The sequence below is a fragment of the Polypterus senegalus genome, chromosome 5 (assembly GCF_016835505.1).
Source record: "Polypterus senegalus isolate Bchr_013 chromosome 5, ASM1683550v1, whole genome shotgun sequence".
NCBI lineage: Eukaryota > Metazoa > Chordata > Cladistia > Polypteriformes > Polypteridae > Polypterus > Polypterus senegalus.
The window spans coordinates 167,447,517-167,469,517 of record NC_053158.1 but is presented as its reverse complement, the minus strand read 5'-3'; the positions used below and the strand labels follow the sequence as shown (position 1 = coordinate 167,469,517).

At 37.0% G+C, this 22,001-nt stretch overlaps 1 protein-coding gene across 5 annotated transcripts in view; it reads right to left on the bottom strand.

Annotated features, from left to right (window-relative positions):
- The window catches only part of esyt2b (extended synaptotagmin-like protein 2b), a 267,718-nt gene that overhangs the window by 34,590 nt on the left and 211,127 nt on the right, over nucleotides 1-22,001 (bottom strand). For 4 of the 5 annotated variants that reach the window (XM_039753605.1, XM_039753607.1, XM_039753604.1 and 1 more), the window contains exons 9-13: nucleotides 20,263-20,439; nucleotides 19,247-19,329; nucleotides 14,428-14,476; nucleotides 12,766-12,855; nucleotides 9,786-9,881 (exon numbers count right to left, since the gene is read on the bottom strand). In XM_039753605.1, the coding sequence (XP_039609539.1) occupies nucleotides 9,786-9,881; nucleotides 12,766-12,855; nucleotides 14,428-14,476; nucleotides 19,247-19,329; nucleotides 20,263-20,439 (495 nt within the window). Of the gene's footprint in view, nucleotides 1-7,251; nucleotides 7,354-9,785; nucleotides 9,882-12,765; nucleotides 12,856-14,427; nucleotides 14,477-19,246; nucleotides 19,330-20,262; nucleotides 20,440-22,001 lie in introns of all 5 variants that reach the window. The other variant, XM_039753603.1, reaches the window with a different exon arrangement.

The following is a 22,001-nucleotide window of genomic DNA, read 5'->3' as shown; positions in this document are numbered from 1 at the left end:
CACAGGTAAACATCAGGATCTGCAGCTGGCCGCTTAACTGAGCAGCAGACTCTGCTAGTTGTAACTTCAGGCATCCTATGAATGTGCCCTGGCCATGCAGCCTCAGCGAGTATAGCCGCTAGCCGCTGGGAATAGGAAGAACACTCTGAACAAATCCTCAACCGAAACAGCACACGTCTCCCAATTGTCAACTAGTTGTGGATTTTTGTGCCATCATTATTCTTTGTCCAAATCCACAAGGTACTGTATCATTGTCAGAAATGGTGGGGATGTTAAGTTATAATGTTAACATGCATATACCTGTGGTTCCATTTACTCTATAAATTCATTTAAAAAATTATTTGTGTTTTAGGATTTAAGTACAATAAAATTGCTTTCTTCTCAGTTTACTGATAAAATTCAAATTTTCATTGGGTCATAAATGCCTGTATGAACAGAACTTGTTTAAGACCTTCGATGGAACCATAAATCATTTAGCCCTTGACTGAATAGAAAATACAAAATGGCATGGGACTACAATACTGAACCAGTCTTAGAAAACAGTGCAACTTTATACAATATACGAAACTGTTAAATTATTCCAGAGTTATGATTAGATAACTGCACATAGGCAGTAATAAGCAGTTGGAACAACAGAGGCAAAACCCCTGCCAATCATGTTCATCCAAAAGTGAAGAATGCAGTAAGCAGTGTTTAGCTTTACACGTATAAAATTACTGTAGCCAGGCCTCATTTCACTAATATTATTTTAAATAGAAACTGAAGGTGCAAACAGAATCCATCAGATGGCAGCAGAGTGCCAAAAATAGATAAGACAGCTGCAGGATAGTAGAATCCTAAAGTACACACAAATTCAGAATACGCTACCTTGCCCAAGTCAACTTGCCTCTTCTTTTCTCAGTGCCTTAGAAGTGGGCCTAACTACAATGTATATGCTTTGAACAAGATTTTGTATTTATCATTTAAAAGCAGCACCCTACGGAACACAACTGACCTGGGAAATCTTTGCCATCATGTAGTCTCACACTGTATTCCCACAAGAAGTCTCCTCAAACATGGATCTAAACATAACCTGTTTCTATAAATACAATGTATAATATTTACAGTTTATAAAACTGTACCCAAATGCAATAATTCCTTATAAAAATGACAATGATTTATATTGATTGCAAGAATGGATTACGAAATTCTAGATTTCTCTCTGTGAGGATGACGTGAGCTTTTTACTCTGGATCCTGCTTCTCCTATCTGTCTAAAAAGGGGTCATCATGGCCAAGTCTGGAGGAAGGTGAAGGTTCTGAATGTTTCTTGAAAAATGATATAATGCCCAGGTGGATCCTCTGACATAAAAATCATGGAAAAATTTGATTAAGTTACAGGATTAAAATGTTTAACAACAACAGGGTTAAACTTAAGTTGTATGTTAGATTTTGCACATTAAGTCTCAGCACACAGCCACCAATGTCAGGGACATGCAAGGGCAATGACATAACAATGGCATAATTAAAACATAATTATTTTTACAGAACTTATCTCTGTCAAGTTATCACAAGTATGCATAAAACATATTACCTATAATCCTATTGGAACAAATGTTTCTATTACTTTGAGAGCTATTTATTTGGATTGTAATGATATTAGAATCAAGTAACTACTAGGAGTTTTCATGTGGTGTTGCTCAAACCTTATAACTCACGAAGGTTCCTAAGTGATGCTGATCATCTTTAATGTCAATGTCAATTTATTTATATAGCACATTTAAAACAACATAGGAATGTTGCGGCCAAAGTGCTTTACAATAATTTAAAAAAAAAAAACCCATACAATTAACAAAACAGAAATAAAATAAATGAACATAAATAAAATTAATAAATAGAAGTAAGATTACATAATCACAATGAGGAAATCATCAGTATTACTGAAGGTCATGGAATGCAAGTGAATAGCAATGAGTCTTTAATCTTGTTTTGAACAGTTCGATTGTAGACGACTCCTTTATGTGATGAGGTATTCAGTTCCACAGGTGAGGGGCAGCAGCTGCAAAAGCCCTGTTCCCCGTAGTTTTACACTTGGTACGAGGGACAACAAGAGACAACTGACCAGAAGATCCAAGCACTCTAGATGGCTGATGTAAAACACACAGTTCAGATAAATAGGCAGGAGCAAGCCCATGTTAAGATTTAAAAACTAGCAACAAGATTTTAAAATCAATTCGAAAACTGACAGGCAGCCAGTGTAAAGAAGCTAAATTAGGAGAAACAGAGTCATACTTTCTTTCCCCAATCAGGAAGCGAGCGGCAGCATTCTGGACCGACTGTAACCTGCGTATCAGGGATGTGCTAACCGAGGAATACAGTGAGTTGCAGTAATCGAGGCGAGAAAAGATAAAAGCATGAGTAGCTTTCTCAAGATCCCTAGAAAATAAAAAAGGCTTGATCTTACCTAATAGACGAAGCTGGAAAAAGCAACTCTTGACTACAGAATTAATCTGTTTCTTAAAAGAGAAGTTACTGTCAAAGATAACACCAGGATTGCGGACTTGATGAGGTTTGCAAGAGACAGAGAAAGAGCCGAGAAGTCCAAGACCAATTTGGGCTTTAGCTGATGGACCCACTATAAGCACCTCCGTTTTATTTTGATTCAGATCAAGACAATTATTAGCCATCCAGGATCTTAGTTCTAAAAGACAGTTGTGCAGTTGATTCATTGCAGAGTTGCAGATGGGAATATAAACCTGTGTATCATCAGCATAGCAGTGAAAAGAAATGTTAAATTTCCTGAAAATAGGTGAAGGTATATAGAGAATAAAATAGGACCCAAAATGGATCCTTAAGGAACCCCACATTTAAGAGGAGCAGCAGACGAAAAAGAGGAATTTAAAGTCACTGAAAAGTGTCTACCAATTAGATATGACCTGAACCAGTTAAAAGCAGCCCCTTTAAGCACAACAAGATGTTCAAGCCGCAACAGCAATGTCTCATGGTCAATAGTGTCAAAGGCAACGGACAGATCAAGTAGGACAAGGGCTGCAGCGCCACCTGAGTCAGTAATAAGAGAGATGTCATTGAATACTTTTACACCATGGTAACGCCTAAAGCCAGATTGGTAGATCTCAAATAAATTATTGGAGTTAAGGTGATCAACCAATTGATTATAAATAATTCTTTCTTTCGTCTCCAACTGCAATTTTTGTTTTCTTCACAGCTATTATAGAAAATAATTCCTTGGGTTGGGATTAATTAATTCACTTTTTAAATCTGATCTTTCATTTTTTTAAATGGAAAACGAGCAAAATAATTCTAGTGAACCCTTGTCATATTAAATTGTATTTTGCACAATAAAATAAAATTTTCTTTTGACTCATATAGTAAAGGACTAGGCAAGTGTCTGAATATACTGACACTTTTAACTCCGCAATCCATCTAAGTATAGATAATGAAAGAATATTTTTTTTTTATCTTTTTGAGCACAATTAAAAGACACATTCAGTACTTTTCAAGTCCAGGTTATTTGTTCACCATCATGGCATATATTAATAGTTTAACATGAAGATGTCTTCTAAAGTGAAGTTTTTTTTTTATTATTACAGATTTAAAACAACATCATGCCTGTTTTTGGACTTTAAAATGGGTTTCAAGGAGCATGAACTACAGCTATGGACAACTGACCATAGGTGGTACAATTGTGGAAAACGTAAAAATTTTGCACATGAATGCCTCTTTGATCAAATAAGTGAACAGGAAACATACCGTTAAATTATGAAAACTCCCAAGAATCAGTGATAAAATGTATTACTTCCAGATTAATTTTGTTGTTACAAGCATTCTTCAGAAATGCAGAATGCACATTTACTTCAATAAAAACTTTTGCAGCCTCAAAGTATTTGGTAAGTTGTAAGGATTTTGTTTTCATATTTTGATGCATGCCCCTGCAGCTCTACTTTAAAATTTATATATATATAATGTGGCAAATTAATCTAAACCATAACTTGGACTTGAAAAATATTAAACTATCATTTATTTCCAAATAAACACAGGCTTCATGTTTCGTCACATGGGTCTGAATAGATTAAAATTTATTTCCATCCATTTTCCAGAAATGGCTTTTACTTTAGAGGGTCACAAGCCAGTGTAGCCTATCCTGACACCACTAAAAGGCAGGAAAAACCCTGGAAGGAATGTCAATTCATAACTGGGCAATCTCATACAGAGGCATTTTATAATTACTTTAAAGTGAATTAAATAGATAATTCAGTTAATCCTAAATATGACACACTAATGATGCATTTTTCTTAGGCAGGACTTTCCTCCTTCAGTGTAATGTACTGGAACTGTCATTTTTCCAATTAGTTTCCTAAATGTTGAAAGTTAAGTGAATGAATATCTACTTCACATTCTGGATGTGTCTATACAAGTACTTGTATTTAGAATTCCTGAATTGAAGTGACACATAGGATTTACTAGGAAAATGTAAGTTGCCACTTTATAAGGGCTGGCACATAGTGACCATTAGGAGAAACAGGCTTTAATCAGTAAAGAACAAAATAAAAGCAGGCCAGAGCTATTTACACCAAGTATGTTTAGAACAATCAACAAGACAGCAGCAGAAATGGGCAAGGGAAGACATGTAAAGATAGGCTGGGCATAAATTAGCCAGGATAAATTTCTAGTCTCAGTCACACTAATTGGTATCTCACGCCAGAATTACTGGAGTCGAAGAATCAGAAAGGTGTAAAATAAAAAGACAGTTTAAATGTAACAAACTGCATTAGATCTCCTGTACACAGTTGATAAGAATTCTATAGAATAGCATATTTGGTAAACCATAAACTATCCAATCCTCTTCTTTACCCACTTATTAAAATGCATGTCACTAGGGGCTGCTGCCTGTAGGCGTAAACAAGTGCTTTTAAAAGCATAAAGGTGGACTTTCCTTTGTATAATTTAAGAAACCAATGTACATTAAGAGACAGCGTTACTGTATTGTAAATAAAATGAATGAGAAGAACTGATAAAGAAGAAAACAAGTAGGGATTTCAGAGAATGCAGACTACATTATACTGTATTTTAATTCTGTTTTAAATTTCTTTCAGAATAGAAAGGAATTTATATGAATTAGTATTAATTTAAAGGCTATACTGTTAGCATGCAATGACAGGCCGTCTTTGCCAAACCAGTTAGTGCAGAATACAATTTCAAATACAATAAAGGAGAGATTGGCGTCAAGTGGAAGAAGACAGGAATGTATGAAGTGGTACAAAGAATAAAAAGAAACTATCAGCCCTCAAGTAATCTAAGAAAGCTACTGTACACAATCATTTTAATATCAAAACTCTCATTACATTTGCTAGGCTTTACTATTACAGTAACAGAATGTGTGAAAAACAATTGAAATTTAAAACTGTGTAAGGCTGATGCCATGTCTATATTTTTTGAATATTCTATTGTGTCATAATCTTGATATTTTGAGATCTAAATGTCTGAGTAAAAATAACAAATATCTCAAAACTGGCCAGATCTGTTATGGTTTGGCCACAGTTTCCTTCCTGTGATTTTTTTTTCTTTTTATTGATTTATTTCAGCTCTGTGACCCTTCTCAAAATAAAGTAGGTTTGGATGATGAACATTTGTTGCTTTTGTGACTTATATTATTAAAAATGTTTTTATTTTCTCTATTTTTAATTTGTATCATTCTTTAATTATTTTTGACTCTTTCAATTATTATTTTGTAATCTATGTTAATCCTGTTATTTATTATCCTTGCTACCTGTTTATTAAGCCTAAGGGGGCGGGGCCAGGGGCTCGCAGATCGCCCTCATCCTTTTATAAGGCCTGTTTTATCTAAGTATCTTGGCTGAGGCATTAATGTTCCACGACTTTAACATTGGCTCCCTTAGTGTTCCCTTTCTTTTAAGTTATTTTGAATTTCCTGGCTTATTACCACTTGCTTTTGTTTCAGGGATTACATTTTATGGTTTATGGACATACAGTCTTTTCGAAGATAATGACAATTTTGCTCTTTGTCTCAACTTATCGCTTTGCTTTTTCCTTTTTGGACATTTATTTTGTATTCTTGATATTTATAGGATATTTTTGATTCCTTTTTTTAGATTTAACTTTATAAATTTAAAAATACAGTATCTTTTCAAGGCTTTTCTTATTTTGGGCATCAAGCTTTATGGTTCCTGACAGTTTGGTGGGCCTCATGCCTTTCTTGAAATATTTAGACTACAGTTGTTTTTTAGCCCTAAATCATAACAGGATAACAGTTTTTATTTTTACTCTAGCAGAAAAAATGAATCTCAATTAATTGGCTGCTAAAGTAGAAAAACTGAGTATGATATGATTGTGAATGTTTATTTTTAAAGATAAGCACTTTTGAAAATTATTTTATACAATTGTAAGGGGGGCACGGTGGCGCAATGGGTAGCGCTGCTGCCTCACAGTTAGGAGACCCGGGTTCATTTTCCGGGTCCTCCCTGCGTGGAGTTTGCATGTTCTCCCTGTGTCTGCATGGGTTTCCTCCTACAGTCCAGAGACATGCAGGTTAGGTGCATTGGCAATCCTAAAATTGTCCCTAGTGTGTGCTTGGTGTATGGGTGTTTGTGTGCGCCCTGCGGCTAACCAAGGTAGCATAATACAACACACTGCAGTATTTAATTCCAGGATGTGCTTGTAGGACTTGTTACATGCCTGTCAAGGTAGCTGCACCGTTATGTTCTAGTGAGAGTCATGTCCTTGCCAGTTCTCTATGTACAGTAGCTTATTATGGGTTATGTCTGAATGCCTGGTGGCATTTCAATATCTGCCACTCCATGTTTGTTCTCATCACAAGTCACATTTTGTCCTATACAGGTTTTAGTGCCAACCAAGTTACTTAACAGTTTGTTTCTAAGTTCAAAATCTTCTGGGCTACATGATTACAAGCAATACTTGGCTAACATCATTCTTCATCTGTTATGACTCTGCAGAAATCATTTTAACATTTTTTGAAAAATTCTCTGCATTTTTATTTGACACAAATAAAAAATTAAAAGCACACAAGTTTAAAGGTACTAAAAAAAAAAAAAAAAACCTGCTGCACTCTTTGGGTTAAAATGGAGAAAACATCAGGAAGAGATAAACTGCAACCATGCATTTTAAAACAACCAGCATGCTTTCTTGCATACAAGTGGCGCCTTCAGCTGCTCAAGTGCAGCAAGACCCGATTATACAGCAACGGCACTTGAATGCAGAACTCTGTAGGACTCACATATAATGCTCTATAGAGAGAGGAAGTATTTTCACAAAAGACTAGGCCCGAAGCTCTCCGTTCTTTTAAGTATCCACACCCAAAGTTTCCTTCGAAGATGCTCTTAAGAAAGAAAGAAAGAAAGAAAAAAGCCAAATGGAGAGAAGAAAGCAGAGAATGGTGGGAAACAAAGCTTTATTCAAAGAGGAAAGAAAGGAGGCCCCCTCATGTATTGGTATACTATATTGTAGTTTTCAGATGCTATACAACAAGGCCATTGCATTTTTAATATTATTATCCTCTTTTATACCTTAAATACAAACTGAAAGGCTTTATTTCTATAGAAAATAAATCCTTGTTGTTTTTACTTACTCTCTGTGGATGAAAGCAGAATGAAAGGCAGAGCAGAGTCAGAAATGATTGAAATTGTCAACCTGCTCAAACATTTTTTTTCTATTCATCCACCCTAGATGTGGATAAAAGCTTCCTGTAAGTGGACATTTATGGTGGCCTGGGCCTTCTCAATCATGCTAGACATCTTACAGTAGCACAACAAAATCACACATGAGGTGACAACACTGATGCTTGCAGGCTCCATTTTGTACTGCAGTCATCCCTGGCTTTTCACTCACTGGCTTTCTAGAATTTTACAAATGACATATTTACATTTTAGGGATTTGGTTAAAATGAAGATGCCGTTGAATTTGTGCTTAAGAATGAAAGAGAACTGAAGTTGCTGCCTGAAGGGTGATCTGATTTTATCTTTATTATATCTGTTTTAATGCAGCCTCATGAATGACTTAATGACTATCAGTTACAGAAAATGTTAAAGTTGTCATCAATATATATTTGTGTTCTACAACTGACACATAATACTGTACACAGAAAGGAAGGGGGGCTCACATGAGACCTCACAAGGTGCTTCTTGATAGTGCTGGCTAATCCTACTTCAGTTTCAATTTCAAATTATCACATAATGAAGGCAACACAGTTGAAACATTATGTCTTTCACCGACTTTGTTCAGCAAGGAAATAACATTTAAACCTCTTTTTTTCCTTTGCAGATGCATGCTGACACAGCCCTTCACTATCTGTTCTACATATCGTGAGGGTTCTTCCTAAGTACTGTATCAACTATTTATCCATCCTCTTTATTCCAGGTCAGGATCACGTGGGGTTTCAGCCTATCCTGAGAAAAACAGTCCTGGACAGGGCAACAGTTATATGTGAACAATTAGTTTAGTGATGGAGTCAGGTTCTCCATCACTAGACATGCAGGTTCTGAGGCAGAGCCATGCAAAAGCCAAATTACTCCTTTTGGATCTAGGAAAAGGGTTTTAATATTTAACTTTAAAATGTCACATTCTGGATTATCCCCATGACCCTGCTTAGGATAAAGCCCATTTAGAAAATGGATGGATGAAAGTATGGCACTCCGGAGGATCACTAATGTACAGGTACACAGGGCTTGCAAGGACTAACTGTCTAATGTTTTCATTTTTGGTAACCATGAGATGAAGCAGCAAACATAAACTTTTCATTCTCAGATTGTCTTTTGAGTTTCGTTTTTAGCAGTCACTCTTCCTTTCATCTTAAAAATGATCCTAGATACTCCTCCATTTCTACTGTCACCCTTCACAGTACACAAATTGAGATCTAGCTGAAAATGTTAAGGTTGTGACTTGTGAGACAAAGCATTGTGTGAGATTAATGAGAAAAATCGAGTTCCTATGTAAATTATGAAAATTCTGTAGAACAGCAGCTCTGCAAAAGTTTTGAGTGCAGCAAAATGAACAAACACATTCAGACTGATACAAAAGTAGACTGGAGGTGTTCAGAAACTTTTGGCTGGCTCCCCCATGAAAAACTGAACAAAACTGGCAATTCCATGCTTGATAGCTACTCTGTTCTTTAAAGAATTATAGAATTAAACTAATACAATCTTAAATAGGAGATTGGAAAAAAAATCCATCCTTCACATAAATGTTGCATGCTACTAAGGAATATCCAAGAAGCAGTGAAGATGTGAAAATAAACTAAGCGACTCAAACAAGGAATATAACATTAAACAAATGGTTTAACTACAAGAAAACCTAAGATAATGACAAAGTCTTTAAATTAAGAGAGAAAGCTTCATATAAAAATTATGATGGTTACTGTATTTCATCTGGATTGAGGCCACTATACTAGACAAGATGTTCACTGTTGAACAAACCAGAACAGAAGAGGATTCCCTGAAAATGAAAGCTTTATAAGCAAGTTGGTTGGGTGGCTCAGAAGAGGCTAAGCACTTAAACTAATAGTGGGGGTAAAGCAACCAGCTATAAAACACTGAAAAAAAATGGACACAAGTATCACACCCCTAAGGAAGGACAGGTTAACATTTACTGTTTTATATTCAGCCTGGTAAAATGTATTAAAGTTTGAGTTTTCAAAAATAGGCGAATTTGTCAAAGAAAATAATGTAATAAATAAAACAGAAATCATATAAGATATATTTAAACTGAAGACTAAAACAATTGCACCCAGATGTCATTGACTGCAGTTTTACTTACCGGGAGCTGTCTGGCAGAATCAAGGTAGACCACAAGCAGTGCAGATGAAAGGCCGTCATTGGCCTGGCCTTTATCTGCTCGAATTCCTGCCAGGACCTAGAATGGGGGCATATACACAAACGTTATCCTTGTATTAGTAATTTATTCAATTGCTAATGAGTCATCTTTGCATTCACAAGTTCAAAATCCATTCCTGGCTTACTATATGACCTGACACAGGTTAGTCTCTTAATTGTAACAGCATATAACTTGTGTTGAGATGTATCTGAGGCATAACTATGGAAGAAAAGCAATATAATTGAGAAACTTTCTACAACATCAAAAATCGCTAAATCACTATAATCACTATATAAAGCATAAGTTTGTCTGGGTTCTGTTTCTGTTACCAATCCATTTTGTAACCATAAGCAACAGAGAGAAAGCAGAAAGAAACCGATAGGGAGCAGTGTTCACCGTAAAAGAAAAATACAAGATGAAAGTTTTGAGACAAACAGGCCACTTTGCACAACGTAGCTAATCAATTTCTATTTGTCCAGGTTTTACAAAATAGCATCATGTTGATATTTCCAGATACCCTTAGTTTGCCAAATTATTTTATGAAGTTATGGTCCTCTGTGTGCTGGAAAATGATCTAATGTTCGCATGGAATTTACCCTTAAATGGCTTCCATACAAGCCTCAATGAAGAACTCAGCTCACCCAACTAATTCCCTTCACTATTAAGACTAGAATTACCAGAGCCAACGAAAAAACTCGTAAATCCGGGCCACCTTAAGCTCCTTCGCACCTCTCCGTCAGCGTCTTTTGTCTTCTAAATGTATCAATAAGCTCAAGCAGCAAGCAGCCTGCTCATCCCCCTCCCACCGCCTCGTGTCATTCCACCTTAGGTATTAACATTAACCAGGGTGGTCTTGACTCTTTGGGAAGGGCTGTCAGAACGTGCATAAGGTGTAGGCAAAGATGTATCTATACATAAATAAATTAATCCAGATTATTAGGGTATGCTTCCAGTTTTTAGTGCGCTTCAGGAAAATGTAGACAGACTTAACTTCCTCAGACAGGTTTCATGCACTATTGGAATGTAATGGTTATGAAAGGGAAAGAATTCAAACTATAGGAATTAAATGTGTCAGACTGGACAATTTGGTTAGGTATGGCCAAAGATCTCAAAGGAATTGAAAAAGGATTTCAAAATATTTGAAACCTATTGGGCTATATAAAGCAATTTAATTTAGAAGGGCTGGGTGGTATACTTAATTATGTTGGTTGTGTGTGTGTTTAAATTTTAGGTACTGGATTCAATATCCTGATTCCTCTTCACAATGCAGTTCAGCAGGTAGTGGCAATGCACCTTCACAGTTGGTTTCACCTGCTGCCAATAAAAAAAGTCATCCTATTTGGTTCTTTTGGATCTACTTGTTGTAGATGTGCGATTATTGCAGTTTTTTTTTTTTTGGCTATGTTTCTGATCTTTTGCTTCAGTTTATAGCATTATTCTTCTGAATTTTGTATTGGGACTTGTTGGTTTTGGATTGCCTTTTAGACAACTTTTCTCCATTTTTTGAGCCTTTTGAAATTTTTTTTCAATAAATATCTTTATCTTTTAAAGATTCCTTATGGGACTTGTTTCTTCATGCCAAAGTTTTAAGGTTCTCTCTCCACGAGTCAAATGTGCAGATATATACATTTTCATATTCTTGATATATTTTGGGATATTACTGTTTTATTTGCTGGTTCTCCTTGTCTGGGGCCTTCTAGGCCAAAGCCTCACAGTTTCCTAAGTTCGGGCTCCCCTGGGGTGAGACCTATTTTTAGGCAGGCCAATATGGATTCAGCCATGTTTTTTTGTGGATTATTTTTTAGTGTTAGAATACAGTAATTGCTGTGTATGTTTGATTATTTGAACCTTTAAAACCCTGAGCTTGATTTTGAGCCTGTGTACATAAGGCTGTATGGGGTGAAGCCTGTTTCTACGGCAGAACATTGGAGCCATGGTCTGGTTTTGCTTATTTTGAGGCCTGTTCTCCTTTTGATCATTTTGTGCTGCAGTATCACAAAAGAATGAAGGACTTCTAGCAATGAAAGGGATTTTTGCTTTGAGCCCCTCCCCCCACCATAACCTATCGTCTATGGGGGAGGAGCAAAAGCTTCAGAATCGTCCAATATTTCTATCTCTGGTTTTCGACAGATCTTGATGTGTTAGGGTCTCCTGATACTGAAAACACATATCTCAATGATGGGTGTGTGTCTGTCTGTGTGTCACAGTTTCTTGTGGACGGACCACAGACAAAAACTGCTGGACAGAAAAATACCAAACTTGAAACTTAATCCGGTTATGAGATGACGATGTGCTAATTAGTTTTCGAGCCAAATCGTGGAAGAGAAAGAACAACACAAAGGAACCCTCAAATACCTTAATTCTGCAATGAATTATGAATTCCCCTCATCAATTGCTATTGTAATTACCTATTTCATGATCAGAAAGATCAGCATCAGAGTGGTAAATAATTACTGAAATGTTATAAAATAGTTTGGGTAACTTGGTTCCTAGGGAACAAAGCCTACTAACACTCACTTCCAAATTCTTTTCTTAAAATTCTGAATCTAAACAAAGGGACTAAAAAATCTGTACAAGGAGTTTAAAATGTGCATTCTTAACTCAGCACTAATTCAGTCATTTCCACTAACAACAAAAGCATGCTTTAGTGAAATTCACTGACATTGTTAGCAGCTATTGCTCTTATTGAAGGAGACATGAAAAAAATAAAAGTTGACACTACTCATTTGTTTTAGAAGACAAATGCAATGATCTGATCGTAGATGAAAACTCAAGGGACACCAGATGAATTCTTATTCCTGCCAACTGATTTAAACAGCCAGGCAGTATTGCCTGCCAATAATAATCACTTAAAGCTGGAATCTGTTTTTTAGAGCTAAACATAAAAGCTGTAATGCACTTTGAAATATTCGCTTTTTCATACCTGATCAAGTTTTTCAGGAGTTGGCAGTAGTGTCAGCCACTCTAGCTTCAAGTGCAATTTTCCTGAGGCCACTTCCTCCAGAGGGAACCACTGCAAGCAATGACAGGAATAGTTTACAAGTGCTGAAGGAAACTTCATGCCTTATCTGCATAACTGGCACAATTAAAACGTAAAGAAATGTAAGAAGTGTTGATCAAAAAAAAAAAAAAAAAAGAGCAATATGGAGAATGCCTGAATACTAAACGAAAAGCTTTACAGCATAGTATAGATACTGCAGCATAATTATTTAATTTAGCTCATTTTAATAATAGATGTCTTTGGTGGTACAGAGTATTGGTGCAGACTCCAGAACTACACCTATACTCTGTGAAGGCAGTATATTTTTGCTATGTCTACTTAAACGCTTTTTCTTTCAACTTTATGACATGCAGATTAGGATTAACTGGCAAGTATACTGTAAAACCACCCTTTATAAAGGACTGTGTGTGCCTCGCAATGGACCAGCATCCAGCCTAGGGCTGGTTACTGGTTTGCACCCAATGCTGTGTGATCTGTTCCTGGCACCCCACAACTTGTGTCAAGTTCTACTGCCAGCAGAACACATTTTGTCAGGTTATTACCTTTTATCATTTACTTCATTTTTTTTTTTTTATTTGTAACACTTGGCTGGAAATCTTATTATTCTATTATCCAAAATGTCTGGTATGCAATGACATTATGTGGCCGTGACCCTGTGTGCCAGATGGTGATGTAATTTTCCCTCACTATAAAGGTGGATCTTCACAATAGTAAGACTGTCAATTCTTCTGAATTGTCCTTTAACATTAAATTCTGCTACTATTTTGAAGTGTGCTCACTTGCATTACCTGTTTTCTGCACAATACATTTTTTGAAAGCTTGTTGTTTTTTTGTGCTCATATTACATTATTTTGTTCCAGTATATTTTGCAATTCCCTGTTTCTGTTGTTTGTAGTTTTTTTTTTGCTCTTCAGGAGCTAGTTAGTTATGTCTATTCATATAAAGAAAGGCGAGTGAAACAGTAAATTTCTAGTTTGACCACAAGTGTCTACATATTTAAAGCTTTAGTAGAGTCAGTACACAGCATTTGCCATTAATCTTATTTCATATTATTAGGATGAAAACACTGACGAAACAGGAGTCAAAACTAGAAAGCCCTTCAGTAAATGACTGTTTTTGTATTGATTGCCATTTACTCAAAAAGTCTTTCCTTTAGACACGTTTGTCTTTTTTTAGTGCAATCGCATCAATGGTATGTACCATACAAGAGTATGCCATCCTTATTGGTCATAGCCACAAATGTGTGATACCCATTGTAAAACACAGAGAACGGCAAAAAATCAAAGCAATAAGAAAATGGGTATATGAAAAAATAATTATTAACAACGATATAAGTATAATATCAATAAAAAATAACAAAATTGAAATTTAAAAATTAGACATTGTCACAAATGTAAACAAAATAACTTTCATGTAAAGTGAAAGAAAAAGATCACCATAAAAAACATTTCATATAAAGTTTGGCTTTCATTTTCACATTTTCTCATGTTTTCTGAAAGGAGGACATGTAATATGTGAATTCCTTGCTTGTAAAGGTTAAAATAACAAATGAAGGCAAAGTAAATAGAAATTTAAAGCATTTACCTCATCAACTTTTTGCTCTTTATAAACTTCATCCAAATCAATAATTAAGCTAAAAACAAAAAAAAAAAAACAAATTTTAAAGGAAGTCACTATTTTCACAACTTTGTTCAATTAGTCTATTCAAAAAAGGCACAGAACAATAATTGTAAAATTACAAATGATTTGGACCATCTCCAGTTTGCTTTCTGTCACAACTGATGGGCAGTGTATGCCATATCCCTTGCACCTCATACAGTCTTTGGCACATGTGGATAATATGATCTCTTATGCCAGCAATTCAGCATTTAACATCTTTTTACCATCAAAGCTGATCTCCAAGATCCCACACTTGGGACTTAGTCCCAACCTCTGCACCTAGACTTTAGACACTCAAATTGGTAGACCACTTCCTCCTACGTCACAGGATAATTTGGGGGATTTCTGCTGTACTTGTTTTTTGACACTGAAAATTTCAACATACAAATCTCCCTTGATGACAGAAAAAATATGGAGCTTTCATAGACTTTAGGAAGCTGACTCCACTCCAGTTTTAAGTCAAAGGTACACTGTAGAGGGGGGTCGGCAGCTTTATATTTCTTTTTGTGAGTCACTGATGCCCATACATAGCCACAATGCCATTCAGCTATAGTCAGAAAGGCTTATAATGTTTTTACTTTGAAGAATGTCTAAATCTAAGCCCACCAACTTCTATAGCTGCAGATTCTGACTGGCAGCATATCATCTTGGTACAGCTCAGGACTGCAAAGCACTGCACGTGACGATGAGATCAGATAAAGCATTGTTAGCACACAACTGCAGTCTTCTAAGCAGCACATAAACAGCATAAGCTACTTTCAGACCAGGTCACATTTGACAACTTTTTCACCGATCTTAGTGTGTTCGAGGCAGTGAAGACTATGAAGGCCAGTCGCATAGTCTGATATATCCAGCCATTCACTCCAACTAGTCCAAACTCGCACCGGTTTTATCTTTAGTCATAGGGGTGGGCTCTGTGTGTATGACAGCTGACAACCAATGAATACTCATCCGGAAGTACAATGCATATAATGCAGTGAAGAGGGAAAAGGATCACAGGTGTTACAGAACTCACACATACAAAAGAATCCTGTCTGTCTGATGATTTGTGTTTTAGGTAACATGACAGATTGGAAACAAGGAAAAAAAAGGGCAGAGATTGCAGCTGAAGTCACCATACCTGTTAACCCTTAGTAGAGCACCAGCTCCCTAAGGCAGGAGACTATTGACTGTCGCAACATGACCGGAAAGTAGTCACACAGTCGCTAAATTTGACATGCCCAGTGATATTCAGTTGTAAATTGTAAGATGTAAAGTGGAAACAGACATAGTCCAGAGAAGAGATCAGCAACTGCAAATGCCAAATTTGACATGTGGTACAATTAGAAGCTGTATAATGTGACATTGGCTTTACAAAGTTAAACCATATTATGATAGGCCTAGAATGATGCACTGAGCTGCTTTACAGTTATGTGTGTACAATGAAATTCCTACTTCCATGTCTCCTCAGAACAGTAGACAATAATACAATACAAACAAAAAACAACATTCTAATTGTTGAAATAATCTGTCTTGATATTTCAGTAATCGTTACATTTATGTTGATGAGCTGAACGCACAATCTCCAGAGCAGTCTTGGGGGTCGGGGGTCACACATTAAAAGTAATCTGCATTAAGTAGTCTGATTACTTTTTAAAGTAACAAGTAACCTAATGCACTACTTATTTTATTAACCTCCTCAGTGCGACATTTTTTCTCAAAAAAAAAAACATGTAAAAAGAGTTGCATTTTGTGGCTTGAAAAATTACATTTTTATTAAATCTCCTCTTTCTACTGTAAAATGTGCAAAACACTAAAAGCACAAAATCAGAAGTGTCGGGAGCATAATAATAAAACAAATAGTAATAATGATGCTGAAGATAGTAATAATAACATTATAAACAGCATACTTCACATGTGCGAGTGACACAAGCGTCACTTTCAGATTCCCAGAACCACTTTTGGTTTCACTGACCTTTTCAAATTCACTCCCTGAAGACACATTCACCTCGTCATCACTGCTGATGAGAGGTGTTTCTTGTGAGACACAATTATGAGGCTAGGATACGACGCATTTACATCATTGCTCTGTTAATGAGTTTCAGAGTGTGAAGAGAGGGATGGTGTATTCTGAGGAAAGAATCATTCACATAAACAACAGACATTAAGCAGCTGAAAATAGTCCACTGAGACAACGTCATTGTGCATTATGTTTAGAGGGCTTGGAGCATGCCATAACAGCATATAAACCTCAAACAGTCACATCAGAGAGGGGAGAGAGAGGGGAAAAAGAATACCTGGATGAATGTACAGTAATTTTACAAGTTTAAGAGCTGATGTAAAAAGGGAATATCTTACCAGTTTTACAGATATATAATGTAAAGCAGACCACTGTGATTTTACAAAGATAACAGAAGTATTTTCTGTTTTAGCTCTTTGCTGGAGACTTTCTCATTTTAATAACTTGTTCTCAATAATAATTGTTTTCCATGCATTTTTCAGTTGTAAACTCTGGTTTCTGTCATACACCTTATATGCTTGTATAGATAGTTTGATTAGAAATGTTAGCCTTTAAAATTAAAATGACCACTTGTGCAGCAGGGGTGGTGCAGTGCTCACTGCATAATCGGTTTGAATTCTGTACCTAGTTATTATCTGTGTAGAGTTTGTTAACATGCATACATTCTCTAACCCACTTATGACAATTCAGGGGGCTGGAGACTATCAAGGCAGAATACAGCCATGGATTGGGGTTATAATACCATCACAGGGCAACTATGCTCTGTTCCACTTGTTTGAAAATTAATAAAATAAGTCCATATTTCTTTCGTAGTTTGCTCTTCATCCCAAACATTACAAATGAACTGATGCAAACAGACAACCTTTCGTCTTCTAGCCAAGTCTGCTTTGGGCTGCCTGCCAACCTTTTAGTCAGTGTACAGAGCAAAATACGCCTTTCCTTCACCCCAGGCAGGTTCAGTTTCAGCAGAAGTGACTGAAGGATGATACCGGTGTAGTTCATTATAGCAAATCAAAGAGAAGAGAAAGAGATTAATGAACTTTTAAATCATGTTTTTTTTCAGGACTAGATAAGCATATATACCATTATTTAATGTATGTTTGAGATGTATTGCTAATTTGACAACACTGAAATTTGACTGCACTTAATCCATCAAGGTGAATGGCAGCCTTGGCTAGTAAGCACAGCTTCGTGTGTAGGGCTAAAAGCAGAGTGAAATTTCAGAACACAGAGGAACAGCTAATCTAAGAAGACTGTGTGCTCATCAGTAGAATAAAGACAACATGGTGGAGCACAGGGAGACATGCATTAGTCTAACTATCCAACTATGTGCAATTACAACTGAGGGCAGGGTGACTACTGAATTAAGAACTGCACAGGGTTACTCAGGCTCTGTAGTTCTAGTGTTTTTTTGGCACAGCCATCCATATAAAATGCACTGCAATTCTACTGGTGTTTTAATAGTTAAAGCAGAGTTAAAATTATATCCCAGTTTGGCCGGTATTCTTGCCACATTTGGAACGTGTCAAGGCACGATGTCAGAAGGCTGGTGAACTTTAGCTGGTACAGTACGTGAGTGAAGCTATCCACTGACAGAGAAGATAATGCCAAACTCAAGTGCACGTTGCTATGTTTCAGCCAGGGTTTATTCCCTGGCTCCGGTGTATTTTCTGTTTTATTATCGCTTTTGTTGTTTTTGAATGATTGTTTTTCAAGACTTGATGGATAATTTATCATTTCTTACTTGTTAATTGTGTACTATGTCTTAAAATGCTCCAGTAGTACTAGGGTGTTGTACCGTGTTAGCCATTATGAATGTAGAGATAAGACAAGCAAAATGACACCTTTTATTGGCTAACTAAAAAGATTACAATATGGAAGCTTTCGAGGCAACTCAGGCCCCTTCTTCGGGCAAGATGTATGTTCCATAATTCCTTGTGTTTTATGGGTGGAACCCCAGGAGGCAGGGCCACCCTGACATTACTGCTGCTGGGTGCTCCCACAGCCTTTATATTGAGATCAGGGAGATGGTCCTAGCAGTGGATCATCATGAACTGTTTGGAGATTACTGTAAACATTGTTTTTCTAAAAGATTTCTTTTTTTTATGGGTTACTGCTTATGTTTCTGGATTCTTCTATTTAGATTATGTTTTGGGATTTGACTGCCCTTTTTTGGTGATTCTAAATTGGCCCTCGTGTGTGCTTGGTGTGTGTGTGTGTGTCCTGCGGTGGGTTGGCACCCTGCCCAGGATTGGTTCCTGCCTTGTGCCCTGTGTTGGCTGGGATTGGCTCCAGCAGACCCCCGTGACCCTGTGTTCGGATTCAGCGGGTTGGAAAATGGATGGATGGACTGTCCTTTTGCTGTTTTTTCCTTTTTTATTTATTCGATACATTTTAAATTTATAAAGATACTTTGTTTTTTGGTCTGTCTCAACAAGCCAGGGATTTATGGTTATCCTCTCCTTTGTAAAGCTTTTTTTTGGAGTATAAAGCCAGCTTGTCATTTTGGGCTTGGGCAGTCCAAAGCCTGTTGGTAGTAGTTGGTTGGCAGCATGGGATAAGGGCATTTCTGGGCAGGTCTATGAAGATCTGGGCCTGCCTTTGGAGCTTTTAGAGACCTCAAATCACTTTTGTCATATTCGAATGCCCAGTTTACAACACTGGCCTTATGTGTAAGCAATAAAATGATTCAAGCCATCTATTACAAAGGACCTGTAGAGTTTCCAAGTTATTTGCTTTAGTTACCTTCCAAGAAAATCATCCTTATCTGGGTCTTCATCAAACAGTTCAATTTCCAGCTGCTGCCCTGGGTTTTCATAAATCAAAGCCTTAAAATGAAACACAGGAAAAAAAACAAGATAAGTAAAAGCAATCTGCTGTAAATTTGAAGAAAGAAGAGGCCTGTTATGACCCATCAGATACAAATCATAATCGATCTCAGTTTGAAAGTCAAGGTATTTTAGTTTAGCTACAGTTTAAAAGAAATATTTCTGGATGACAGTACAATAATTATCATTAAATCATCAACATCTATGTACATGAGAGGCCGATAAGCAATGTTCTTCCACATAAAATGAATTGCTAATGAAGAAAACAGATACGATGTTAGTAAATTCGTGTTTCTAACAGTTCTCATCAGAACACAAAAGCTGCCACTGTGATCAAGCAAGTTCTTTTAGGCTTGGGTTTTGGGTTCACTATTATTCTGTTTATTTGACATAGCCAAGACTTCCCTCAAACAATATAATACAACATTATAAGAACAAATGTCACATATTGCATTTATTCTATGGTGCCTTCAGACTTTGGGAACAATACAGTGGCATCAATAAACTGAATCATCCTCCCTGGTTCAGTCTTTGGCTCACTGGATGTTATTGTGGTGGTCTATACAAAGACCACAGTGTAGTAAACTATGAGAGTTTAGTTTTGCAGACTACAGGGGATGCAGAACATAAGAAAAAAGGAAATAAAAAATCAAGTTAAAAAAAATTGAAGTTTTAGTCATCAGGCATAACATAGCTGGATTAGAGACTTGGTGCAATGAGGACTGTGTGAAGTGTATCTAGATACTGCCTGTCAGCTCTAAAGTGTCCTTGTATGAGTGAATGTACATGAGTGAGCAGTTGTGCCTTGCAATGAACTAGCAACCCGTCCAGAGTTGGATTCTGTCTTGTTCCAATTGCTGCTAGGATGGTCACCAGCTCCCTGTAGCCATGAACTGAATGTGCAGGTTAGTAAAAGAAAGGATGACTGCTTACCTCATATACTTCTCCCCACTTGGGATTCAGGTTTTCCTTAATGGTTTTACTCTGAAACATCTGGTTGCCAAGCTGTATGACTCCATATGGGTCTGATTTCCCTTTGATTATCCCTTTCATAAATGAATCTTTGCCAATCAGATCTTGTGCTTCTGTGAAATGTATTCGGAGAACTCCCTGCAAACCAAAAATAAGAGATCAGGGATGAGATCAAGAGAGTCAATAGGCAATTCAGATTTGCAGGTGTAGTAGATTGTGATGATCCAATGCTCTGCCCTTGATGCTGATAGGATATGCTCTGTCCCAATACTGAATCAGATGAAACAGATTTGATAGTGTTATGTTATGCAGTTGTTGTAGTACACAGTAGCTTGGGTCCTTGGCCAGATTATGCACTACACTCACTGAACACAAGTCCCAGTTTGCCTGACTCCAGGGACTCAGAGGTTTTCAGAGTTCCTCATCCAAGTACAATCCATCCATCCATTAACCAACCCGCTATATCCTAACTACAGGGTCACGGGGGTCCGCTGGAGTCAATCCCAGCCAACACAGGCGCAAGGCAGGAAACAAATCCTGGGCAGGGCGCCAGCTCACTGCAGGGCACACTCACACACACACCCACACACCAAGCACACACTGGGGACAATTTAGGATCGCCAATGCATCTAACCTACATGTCTTTGGACTGTGGGAGGAATCCGGAGCACCCAGAGGAAACCCACACAGACATGGGGAGAACATGCAAACTCCATGCAGGGAGGACACGGGAAGCAAACCTGGGTCTCCTAACTGCGAGGCAGAAGCGCTACCCACTGTGCCGCCCTCCAAGTACAATGTTAACACTAATTTAAGTGATGGTCTAAAGGAATGTCTGTCTTTTAGGATCTACTGTCCATTAAGTAAAGTACTGTAAGTAAACACAAATAATTTAATGCCATAGGGAAAAATAAAAGCTTTTGGCAACACTTTTGAGATGATTGGCAGCAGCATTTAGACAATTGTGCCAAGAGGCCCTTAGGGGACATGATTATGATGCACAGCAATTTTCCAAACAAGAAGATGACTTTGTCATCTTATTTACACATCCCTTGGCTATCCACCATATAAGGAGGAAGATATCAGTTTAGTTTGCTTCCAGGTCTATGAATAAAAAGTAAAGCCCTGTTCTACTGTGGCATTTCTCAGATGCATGGGTTTGCACTATGTTTAGTAACATTCATAGTCGAACCACGACTCCAGTCATACTGCACTGCTTAAATGATCCTGATAAATATTCATCCGCAGTCCAAACACTGCCTCCATTGTGAAGCTATTTTTGGGAGGGAGAACATCAGCTACTTGAGCTAAAGCTTACTGTCCACACAAACACAACCTAACATTATTTTCTCTGCTTGCATTATAGTCCCTAAATTTGCTTACTTATAATCATTTCATCTTCACTACTCCAAGTCTTTATATTTAGACCCCTTCACTAATAGCCTAATGCTAAACAACACTCAATACCCCTAAATGATGAAGCAAAAATAGGAGTTTAGGAATTTTTGCAAATGTATTAAAATAAAAATCGGGAGTGGACTCCCCTAGATTTTCTCGTATACTCAGATATAGGGATGGATATTTGAGGAACAAACCGTAAGTCAATGATTATTTTTTTTATATTATGTACATCAACAACAAATCAAAGAATTAAGACTCTGCAACCAAAATGAAGAAAAGGAAAAGTACCACTTCTGGTT